General features: G+C 42.4%; 1 protein-coding gene across 1 annotated transcript in view; it reads left to right on the top strand.

The window, feature by feature from the left end:
• Positions 1-10,126, top strand: part of LOC122923498 (dehydrogenase/reductase SDR family member 4-like) — a 29,035-nt gene extending 18,909 nt beyond the window's left edge. Inside the window, exons 8-9 of the mRNA XM_044274326.1 lie at positions 6,471-6,526; positions 9,671-10,126. Coding sequence (XP_044130261.1) covers positions 6,471-6,526; positions 9,671-9,785 — 171 coding nt within the window. The 3' untranslated portion in view covers positions 9,786-10,126. The remainder of the gene's footprint in view (positions 1-6,470; positions 6,527-9,670) is intronic.
• The last annotated feature ends 2,200 nt before the right edge of the window (positions 10,127-12,326 follow it).

Genomic DNA, 12,326 nt, shown 5'->3' with positions numbered 1-12,326 from the left:
CCAAGTCCCGCTAAGCCACACCCCCTCCCACTCCACAGCCGAAGGGGATTGAAAAAATGAAGGTAAAAGTCAACTTCTGTCAGCTGCATAGGTGGGAAGGAGGGTGACTTTCTTCCTGCAGCTCAGACAGCACTGTGTCCATCCAGGCCCTGCGCCGGACGGAGGACAGGGTGTCCGAAAGCCAGACTGTCCGGCCTAAATCCGGACCTCTGGCCACCCTAGGGGCAGGCTGCTGTGGAGGTCACAGTTAAGGGGAGTGGGGACTGTCCACTATGTTGGTCAGTGTTAAGGGGCAGATTGATGTAGAGGACACTGTTAAGGTGACAGGGTGTTGTGGAAATCACTGTTAAGGAGATGGGTTACTGTGGAGGTCACTAATAAAGGGGCGGCCGCTGTGAAGGTCACTGTTAAAGGAGCGGGCTGCTGTGGAGGTCACTGATAAGGGGGCAAGATGCTGTGGAGGTCACTGATAAGGGGGCAAGATGCTGTGGAGGTCACTGTTAAAGGGGCGGGCGCTGTGGAGATCATTTAAGGGGACAGGTAACTGTGGGGGTCACAGTTAAGGGGGCAGGGTGTTGTGGAGGTTACATTTTAAGGGAACAGAGCTCTGTAGAGGTCACTGTTAAGGGGGCGGGTTATTGTGGAAATCACTGTTAACGAGACTGGGTACTGTGGAGGTCACTAATAAAGGGCGGCCGCTGTGGGGGTCACTGTTAAAGGAGCGGAGTACTGTAGATGTCACTGTTATAGTGGATACTGTCGATATCTTTTAATGACACACACAAACATTAAATGAAAGCTGAAAAATACCCATGCGAAGCCAGGTCCTTCTGCTAGTGTGATTATATATATATATATATATATATATATATATATAATATATATAATGTGTTTGTGTGGAATATAAAGCTGAGTGTATGTATGTATGTCCGCTAAAGGAATCCGCACTGTCACACTTGCAATCACAAAATTTTGCCCAGCCGCCTCCTGTGACTCGGGGAACATCATTGACTATGTTTTGAGTGGAAATTTTCACCCTACACTTTCCAATTATTTGACAAAAAATACGCTTAGTAACCTTACCGCCAAACTACAGGAGCCATTGTCTGTTGGATGTTGTGGCAGTTAGCCTGGATATTCATCAGGTTGCATTTAGCAGCCAATCATGCCTCAGCTTCTATTTTCCTACAGGTCATTAATATGAGCTCTGATTGGTTGCTCTAGGCAACGAAGGACATTCTTAGTATAAGACAGCTTATGTGTGAGTTAATATGATTTCGATTGCGATGCTTAGCCAACATTGTTGTAGAGGCTGATGTAACTCGTATGACCTTTAAGTGTATACTAATTCTGTGGGGTTTTATATACTGTCAATTAAAGAAAATAATGCTGTGTAAGAAAAGGAATTTGATTGGATGATTGTCAGGCCGCTGTGGAGGTCACCGTTAAAAGGGCAGAGAGGTGTGAGGGGGTCACTGTTAAGGGGATAGGCCGCTGTGGAGGTCAATATTAAGGGGTAGATCGCTGTGGAGGGTCATTGTTAAGGGGAGCAGGCCGCTGTGGAGGTCTTTGTTAGGGTGGCAGGTGGGGTGTTGTGGAGGTCACTGTTAAAGAGGCAGGCTGCTGTGAAGGTTAAAGTTAAGCGGGGGTGAGATGCTGTGGTGGTGACATTTTAAGGAGGCGGTGCACTGTGGGGGGGTCAGTGTTAAGGGGTGGGGGTCTGTGAAGTTCACTGTTATGGGGGATACTGTCTATATGTTTTAATATCGCGCACAAACATTAAATTAAATAGCTGAAATATCCCTGTGCGAAGCCAGGTCCTTCTGCTAATATATATATATATATATTCCTGCCAATATTCTGCAACTTCGCACAGCTATATGAACAATATTTGAAAGTAATGAGTCTTTTGTGTATGTAGAAAATGTTTCAGATCTTTGAGTTCAGCTCATGCAAAATGGGAGAAAAACCGAAAGTGTTGCATTTATATTTTTGGTCAGTGTGTGTGTGTATATATAGATATATATCTCACCTAAAGAATTATTAGAAACACCATACTAATACAGTGTTGGACCCCCTTTTGCCTTCAGAACTGCCTTAATTCTACGTGGCATTGATTCCACAAGGTGCTGATAGCATTCTTTAGAAATGTTGGCCCATATTGAAAGGACAGCATCTTGCAGTTGGAGATTTGAGGGATGCACATCCAGGGCACGAAGCTCCCGTTCCACCACATCCCAAAGATGCTCTATTGGGTTGAGATCTGGTGACTGTGGGGGCCATTTTAGTACAGTGAACTCATTGTCATGTTCAAGAAACTATTTTTCCAGTCTTCAACAGTCCAATTTTGGTGAGCTCGTGCAAATTGTAGCCTCTTTTTCCTATTTGTAGTGGAGATGAGTGGTACCCGGTGGGGTCTTCTGCTGTTGTAGCCCATCCGCCTCAAGGTTGTGCGTGTTGTGGCTTCACAAATGCTTTGCTGCATACCTCGGTTGTGACGAGTGGTTATTTCAGTCAACGTTGCTCTTCTATCAGCTTGAATCAGTCGGCCCATTCTCCTCTGACCTCTAGCATCAACAAGGCATTTTTGCCCACAGGACTGCCGCATACTGGATGTTTTTCCCTTTTCCCACCATTCTTTGTAAACCCTAGAAATGGTTGTGCGTGAAAAATCCCAGTAACTGAGCAGATTGTGAAATACTCAGACCGGCCCGTCTGGCACCAACAACCATGCCACGCTCAAAATCGCTTAAATCACCTTTCTTTCCCATTCTGACATTCAGTTTGGAGTTAAGGAGATTGTCTTGACCAGGACCACAACCCTACATGCATTGAAGCAACTGCCATGTGATTGGTTGACTAGATAATCGCATTAATGAGAAATAGAACAGGTGTTCCTAATAATTCTTTAGGTGTGTGTCTATATATATATATATATATATATATATATATATATATATATATATATATATTTTATATCTATCTCTATCTTCTATACTGCTTATGCAGTAGAGTGAATTATACAGTCAGTGCTGTACTAACAGCCATATCGGCGATTCTCCTGATCCAAGCTGTTAGAGCAAGAGCCTGGCTCTCATGTCTACTGCACAGGAGACGCGTGCAGCACTTAGATTAGACTACAACCCTTTTAATGGCTTTCCAAGGCCTATTAGTGACCCCAATAAAAAATAAAAAAAAACATAGTAACGGGTTAAGATTGATGACGTATCCTCAGGATAGGTCATTAATATCAAATTGGTCGGAGTCTGACTCTTGCCGCTCCTACAAATCGGCTGTTTGAAGTGCTTGTGAGTGCTTCTTCCTCTTCAAAATTACTTGCATGCTTTCTCCTTTGCAGCAGCAGTGGCGCAGTGTAATTACAACTGCCTGTCCCGTTCACTTGAAGGGAACGAACCAGTTGAATTTATACTGCTACAAAGAAGACCATGTGCAGGTAATTTTGAAAAGGAAGCAATGTTCACACAAGTGATACTACCTCTTCAAACAGCTGATCTGCAGGAGTGGCTGGAGTTGGACAATTCCCACAATCTGATATCGATGACCTATTCTGAGGTCATAAATATTAAGCCACTGCACAACCCCTCTAAAGATGTTCTCCTGGAATTTAAGGGGATGTGTCATTAGAAAATTACCTTTTGTTTAAACAATGTTTTTTATGTTAAGCATATTTTTCAATAATTTTTTGTGGTTATTTTTAATTTTCCATGTCAATATCTACATTTAACAAAATCCTACAATCCTGCAGTTTTCACATTGGCCGCTAAGCCTAATAATAAACGCCACTTCTTGGTCTGTACAGATCAGGGTTCTGCAATCATCTTCTTATCATTTTAAACGTGATATACGATATCACCTATATATAGATAACACGGGACCCACCATTCACAATAGGTGATTGTTAAGGCTTATCTATAGCCTCCTCACCTCTCCACAGGTCAGAGTATGCCTAGAAAATTCTCCCATAGAAGTTAACAAGGTCTGCCCTGTCTATTGTACCTGTGGCCCATGGTGGTTACTGTAAAGCAGGGGTGCACATCCTGCGCCCACAGACCGTATGCGGCCCCCAGAGCCATGGTTTGTGGCCCCCGTCCTGCTGGGCAGAAACGCAGCTGATCCTGCAATGTGTTTCTGCCCGGAGTGCCGCACAGTGGATGGATCACAGGCTTTGCTCCTGCACTGTAGCAGGAGCGGAAAGGGTCCCCAGCTTTTAGTGAGAGCAGGGAAGCCCAGGAGAAGACAGAAGCGCTTTATCAGCGCTTCTGCCTTCTCCTCTATGAGCGCTCTGCAGTGTGGACCCAGCAATCATGTGATCGCTGGTTGTCTCGGGGGCAGAGGAGTGCAGAGCTGCACGGTCAGTAGACCCCGATCAGCTCTGCCCTGGTACAAAGCCCCCCCAGCAGGCTGGTTTCCCTGTAACTGGGGCTCCTTTGGATGCTCCAGTTACAGTGGAAATAGTACCGAAAAAAAGTCACGTATTGTCTCCCAAAGGTCTTTCAGTGAACTCTTGGGGACAAATTTTGTGGTAAAAAAAAATATATATATATATATATATATATATATATATATATATATATATATATATATATATATATATATATATATATATATTTAAAAAAAATTGAAAACTAAATAAAAAATATTATAAAATATAAAGAAAAGAGAAATAAAATATTATGTGGCACCAAAAAATTATAAAAAAAATGTAAAAATTAAAATACAATAAAAAGGAAAAAGTGCTAAATAAGAGTATTCACTGTCCCGCAACAGTCTTTTTATAATCCATAAAATACATAAAAGAAAAAACATCCACACGAATCAAATCCATCAACATTACCACCCCATTCACGTGAAATTATACATATTAACGGCCTACACAAAATAGGGAACTAATTATAATCATTTATTTTGGTGTCAGTTTGCATAGTTAAAGAATTAAGGAGCTATAGTTTGAAAAAAATATACTTTTTATAAACATTTTGTACAAATAAAAATTGTTGCAAAAATTATTTTAGTTGTCCAACAAATAAGATAGTTACAACTGTTTGAACAACCCCGCGCACTAATTCACAAAAAAGTGTCTGGTCATTTAAGGCCATTCAAGCGTTAGCCAATAAGCGCCTTCCACAATAGCAAGGTAAAGTGCTTACTGGTTACTGCAGGGCGCCTATAACTGGATTGGCAGGAGATGGTAATAACCAGTGAGCTCCATCCTCTGCAGTGAAGGAAAGCACTGATTTATGAATAGGAGGCAGGAAGGAAGGAAATGTCACCACTTTTCTGCAGCATGGCCTCCGAAATAGAAAATTAATAATTACGTTTCACGCGGCTCTGGTCCTCTGCACAACCCTCTGACTGGCTTTAGAAGTGACACGCTGCTTGTGGCCACATCACCGCCTAAGCCTAAGCCAGTCATTGGCTGGAGTGGTGTATGACCATGTCCATGCACTGCCAGGTGTACACAGCGGGGGCAGTGCGAAGGACCGGAGAGGTGGGGAAGCAGGTAAGTATGACTCTTCGGTTTCAGGGGCTATGCTGCAGCACGATATTTGGGACAATTACTGGGAACAAGTGTTCATAGGAGCGCTCATATCTTATATATGGCCGGTATAACTGTGACAATGATCATTCGATAAACAAGGAATCACTCCTCATTTTATCAGGATGAAAGATGTCCGATTATCTGCAGCACATCTCCCTGTGTAATCTAAATGAAGGTGGAATGACTGTGGCAGCGATCACTCCTCCCCAGTCACTTTGCACTGGCTTGTGTAATAGGCAGATGAGCGCCAATCAACATTTTTTAAATTTATTTGTGGCCTTTTGAAATAGTGCGATGTGACAATGCGGCCCCCAGACCAAAAAAAGGTTGTGCACCCCTGCTGTGAAGTATACCCAAGTGCTGTAATCAACAGCTCAGGCAAGATGGCGGCCCCCCACAATTTTCAGGATATAGAATTTAAAAAATCTACAATTGGAAAATAATAAAAACAGATTAGAAACAAAGTATATGTGTCGCTATCTAGGTTTAACTGGGAGAAAAGAATGATAGGTGACACATTCCCTTTATCTATTGATAACCTATCCTTAGGATTGACTTGAATGGGCGCAGCACTACAGTAAGGATAGGTCATCAGTACTTAAAGGGGTTCTCCGGGAATGATTTAAAATGGTGGCTCACCCTCACCCTCACCCCTTTCGCTTGCAGCGATTTTAAATCATTTCCAGAGAAACCCTTTAAGTCCCGGAGAGATCACCTTTAAAACAGAACAGGCACTAAAACTGGTGATACCCAAGTTGTCAGCAGATGTGCAGTATACATGCCTGTTTGATAAATCCCTGCAAGCATAAATACTTACAGGGGCAGGAGCTGCTGTGTGTTGTTGAGGTAGACCATGATGAAGATTACAGAGTATAGGACCAAATGTCTTCTTTTTTTTTTCTTATTGCAGTTATGGAAGGATGAATCAGTCTTGGATCAACTAAAAGTTAAACTAGGCATCAGCAGGTAAGTACTGGAGTAAAGTGTGCTCTAGCTCAGTGGTCCTCAACTTCAGTCCTCAGGGCCCACCTGCCGGTCATGTTTTCAGGATTTCCTTAGTATTGGGCAACTGATATAATTAGTGTCCATCCATCAGGATTTACCACAGGTATTCATTCTGTGGGATACTCCTAAATCCTGACCGGCAAGTGGGCCCTGAGGACTGGGGTTGGGGAACCCTGCTTTAGCTGACACCCATTACTGAAGGCTTGTGCTCAGCTGCCTAGCTTATGCTATCTGTCCCTATGCCATACATATACGGTGGTCCACAGGGGGGCTTTCACTGCTTCACTGTGTATATATGGTAAAGGCTTTAAAAAAATGGTAAATGTAATAGAATGTTAAAAAACGCACACAGACATCACTTCTTAAAAGGACCCTTCCATCAGCATTTTCTTAACCTAATATATAAAACCTATATGTGAATGTTTTGTTTAATCTTTATATTAAGTTTTGGATGAATGGTTTTCTGGATATCATTTTTGAAGTCACTCCATGTAATTCTATTCCCCATGTTTTCAGACCATTCACTGCGACCAAAGAGTTCCCCTGTAGTGGCTAAATTAGAGCATCACACTTTAATCAGTGTAGTTGTTTTCTGTCGCCATCTTTATCTAGGCCTAGCGAGGGAATAATAGAGCTGTCATATCGTCATCTCAATTCTACAACTACTATTATAATGAAGTTTACCCTGCAGATAACCTCTTGTCCCACAATAGCAGTAAACGGACAGTGGACTTCTACAGGTCAATATATTGTATTTAGTTTTCAAGACATAGTGATGCCAAAATGAAAAACCTTTCACACCGTTTTAGCAAGTACTTGTTCTCTGTTTTAATAACAATTCTGCCATTCCTTTATTATTCCTGCTAGGAGTTTATTAATGAATTGCTAGCAGCTTGCAATGAATGTCCAGATGGGTGCTACCAGTTGGGTGTGTGTCCCTGTCAGCACTAGGGATGTTTAGGGTATTAAATTTTCGATACCCAATCGATACTTTTGTCTGGTATCAACTTCGATACCGGGATTTGCCTTTTTTCTATACTAGGCTTCGCTGTTGCGCAGTCTAGTATCAGAGAACATGGAGAGCACTGCTCTCAGCGCGCTCCGTGTCCTCCTCAGCAGCACAGAGGAGAAGGAAGCACTCTTTCCCTCCCCCTGTGCCGCTGCTGCCACTGCCACCAATGAGGAGAGAGGGGCGGGCGCACTGCGCCACTAATGAAAGTAAACGTTTAACACAAATCCAGGAGGCAGGTGCTGGCGGGGAGCTGCGATCCGCGGCAGTTAACCCCTCAGGTGCTGCACCCGCCTCCCGTATTAAATTTTAATTATTGGTGGCACAGTGCGCACTACCCTCTACTCCCCAGTATTAAAATCATTGGTGGCGCAGTGCTCCCCCTCCCCTCAACCCCCCAGTATTAAAATCATTGGTGGCGCAGTGCTCCCCCCTCCCCTCAACCCCCCAGTATTAAAATCATTGGTGGCGCAGTGCACCCTCTACCCCCCCAGTATTATAATCATTGGTGGCAGTGGCCACAGGGTCCCCTCACCTCCTCCTCATTGGTGATGCAGTGGCAGCTTCTGATCGGAGCCCCAGCAGTGTAATCCTGCTCTGATCGGTTACCATGGCAGCCACAATGCTACTGAAGCCCTGGATGCCATGGTAAACTCCCTGCTGCCGTGTGCACAAAGCTTTTATCCTATTCACCCTAATAGAGCTCTATTAGGGTGAATAGGACAAGGGATGAAAAGATCCCAGGTTCTAGCCCCTAAGGGGGAAATGGTTATTAAATAAAAAGTTAAAAAATAAAGTTTAAATCACCCCCTTTCCCAATTTGACATATAAAATATATAATCAATGAATAAACATATTACATATTGCCACGTCCGAAAAGTCCAAACCATTCAAAAATTAAAAAAATGTCCTATGCAGTGAATGCCGTAACAGAAAATAAATAAAAACTGCACGATTCTCCATTTTTTTTTGTCACCTTGTCCCCCCAGAAAATAGGATCGGACTGTTCTATTAGGGGCCGGACGTTCCATAAATTATTTATTTTTCGCGTGGTATCGAGTATCGCAATACTTTTTTATCGTATCGAAACAACCCTAGAGCACTGATTGGATAATGTCAGACTGTGCGGGGACACACCCCAACTGGTAATACTCACCTTGACATTCGTAGCAAACTGCTTGTCATTCATTCTAGATTAATAATACAGGAATGGCACATAGTCATAAGAATAGATGCCCCAGAATTGTTATTACATGGGGAATGCTAGTAGTCACTAAAACAGGCATGTCTGCTCTACATATCAGCTCTTTAAAAATGGCGTCCTCAGCAGAGAGCAGCACGTGCCATAGAAGCGGGTTTGCTGGTCACATCCGGGGCTAATGTTTATGATTGGCAATAATGCCGATCACCGATATTTAACCTCTCAGATTTATGGTCAGTTGTGACCCCGGCATCTTAGCTCCCGGGGCCTGAACGGTTTCCTCATGCTGAGACGGGGAATCTGTTCATTCGTTGAGGTAGCCTTGGTCTCTCTGAAGGATCCAAGGCTACCACAGCAAATAGTTCCTGTGGCCTTCATAGGAACGTATTGAATGTACCATAGGCTGCAATGGTAATTCATTGCAGTTTATGGGACAAGCAATCTAATGATCACATGTTTAAGTCCCTAAAGGGGATTTAATATAGGTTTAAAAAAAATGAAATAACATAAAAATTAAAATCACCCCTTTTCCTCATAATAAAAATAAACAATGAAAAAATATAAAGATCATTGGCACTTCCGCATCTGAAAACATCCGTACTATTAAAATATAAATGCATTTATCCCATACGGTGAATGCTATAATGGAAAAAAAAATCTAACTGGCAGTCACTATTTTTTCATCGATTCGCCTGCCAAAAGAATTGACAAATGATCAAAAAGTTATACACACTCCAAAATGGTTTCAATAAAAAGATCGCCCTGCAAAAAATAAAAATATCAGGGTTGGGAAAGGGTTAAGCTTTGTGAAAGGTATTGTCATACCTACCGTCTATCTGTATGTATCTCTGCCCAGGTGGTGCACTTGTGATTTTTATTTTTTTTTGTCTTTCAGAATTGGAGAACCAGAAGAATGCGCCGGAGCCGTGTCTTTCCTGTGCTCTCCTGATGCTTCGTATGTCACCGGGGAAACTATTGTAGTAGCAGGAGGGGGGCAATCTCGTCTTTGAGCATCACATGCAAATAGTTTTTTTCTTCTTTGTGACCGTGTTCAGCTGGATGTTAAATATATTTACAGGATGGTTTATTGCCAAATAAGAAAGAATTTGAATTTATGATGGCTAGAATGTAGTGACCTAACTGAGGTTAAACCATGCTCGGCAGGGATGCCATGAATTAATGTCACAAGATGGCAGGCATGTCACGCCCACTCTCTTGTCTTCATGTCCATTGCCTGTTCACAGGGGATGTGTAAAACACTTTAGGAAATCACATCAGCATTAAATTGTGTAAATTGTTTTACATTTTTTTTCTAATTACGGTAGATGAACAATAAAAGTGATGGCATTAATCAGTGTTCCTTCTTTTACTTATGGTGAAAGGGTTTGTCTTGGTTTGAAAACACATTGTCAAATACCTAATTAGAGAAAGAGTTAAAGGGGTTCTCTGAGAATTAATCAAATTAAAATACTTAAATATCACTTTATTATAAATATATTCTCAAATATCTTTCATTATTTATAATGGCTCGTTTTGTCTGAGGAGCAATCATCAGGGGAAACAAAATGGCCTCTGTCCCATTAGTTTACACAAAACCTGTCCTGATCACACATGAGGACAAGTTACTTCACAACACTGAGGTAAAGAGCTGCCTCGTCCTCCTCTCCTTGTCAGGGATTATGATACTGAATACAGATGAGAAGAACTTTAGTTGAATCTCTGGGGAATTTAGTTCATGAGGAGACATAAAGTACAGAGAGGATGGACAGGACAGACTGCGGTGATGGAGACTGTAAACAAGAGCTGCTGCTCATTAACCACACCTCACCCTCCTCTCATGTCTCCTCATCTTCTCCATTCCCACAGAGACTCACCTGTATTCAGGATCATGATTCCTGACAAGCAGAGAGGAGGATGAGGCAGCACTATAGCTCACTGTGGTGAAGTAACGTGTCCTCCTGTCTGATTAGGACGGCAGCCATTTTACTTCTCCTAATGATTGCTCCCTAGACAAAACGAGCCATTCTAAGTAATCAAAGGTATTCGTGAATACCGGTATATTTATTATTAAATAATTAAGTATTTTCATTTTTTTAATTCCTGAAGAACCCCTTTAATGTATTACCTTGTGGAGCAGCTACAATGAGTTTCTGCCACTTACCCGAATTTAGGACTTTTGTGCATTGCATGGACAGCCCTTTAGTTTTAAATGATAACTGTAAAATGTGTATTTCCACCTCTGATTGCTGGGAGTTATAGAGGCTGGTCACTCTCCTAATAAAAGGCTAGGCCAAAGTGGATGATTATTATTATTATTATTATAGCACCATTCATTCCATGGCGCTGTACATATGATAAGGGGTGCACATGCATAATGCAGACAATTGCACTATAAGTTATAAAGTAGAGTGTCAATAAGAAAAAAGATGATACTGGAAGCCTAATGATCTATGTTTTTGAAGACATGTGAACATGGAGAAGAGAAAGCAACTTAACTGTAATCCAAACTGATAGCTGGCTAGATGATGAATTTGGCCTTTCTGAAAGCTAGGAGAACCAAAAACTACCAGACCTTTTTAGGGTGGATTTAGATGAGCAGATAATCGTTACGATTCGAACGCAAGCGATGGAAGATGGACGAGAATCGTTGCATGTAAATGTTTCTAACGATTGAGCAATCTGACCAAGAATGCTCGTTCAGCGTCTGTGAAATCATTGATGTGAACAAGTACAATCATCGTTTGTCATTAATGAATTGCGTTCTGTAAATGTGCATCGTGTACGTTCTTGACGATGGAGAGCCCTGTGTAGGCAGGCGTATCTACGATTATACGATTAAAAAAATGTATTAATTTTTTTACTCTATAATTCTTTCATTTAAATGCTAGTTGTCTGCTAGAACGTTCCTTCAGTAGTCGCTCGTGTTGGTGATCGCATAAACAGTGGCGTAGCTAGAAATGACTGGGCCCCACAATAAATTTTTGAATGGGGCCCCCCATCCCCCAGTAAATTTTTTCACAACCCCTTCCTTTCATGCCACCCCCATTCCTGCGGCTAGTGAAGATCACTCTCTCAGACCAGGCCCAGCAGCTGCTCCATCTGTTTCCTACACTGTCTATACTGTCACTGTATATAATTTCATTGTGTAATACTTTTGAGGGGGCCCTGACAAAATCTTTAGACCTCCTCCTCCACCTCCCGGATGGGCCCTTTCTGGGTCAGGGCCCCAAAGCAGCCGCTTCCCCTATAACTACGCCCCTGTGCATAAACGATTATCTGCTTGTCTAAGGGCTCTTTCACACCTGCGTTCTTGTCTTCCGGCATAGAGTTCCGTCGTCGGGGCTCTATGCCGGAAGAATCCTGATCAGGATTATCCCCATGCATTCTGAATGGAGTGAAATCCGTTCAGGATGCATCAGGATGTCTTCAGTTCCGGAACGGAACGTTTTTTGGCCGGAGAAAATACCGCAGCATGCTGCGCTTTTTGCTCCAGCCAAAAATCCTGAACACTTGCCGCAAGGCCGGATCCGGAATGAATGTCCATTGAAAGG

Source organism: Bufo gargarizans, chromosome 1 (assembly GCF_014858855.1).
Source record: "Bufo gargarizans isolate SCDJY-AF-19 chromosome 1, ASM1485885v1, whole genome shotgun sequence".
Lineage (NCBI taxonomy): Eukaryota > Metazoa > Chordata > Amphibia > Anura > Bufonidae > Bufo > Bufo gargarizans.
The sequence above is the reverse complement of the archived record's forward strand: the minus strand, read 5'-3'. Positions and strand labels throughout refer to the sequence as shown.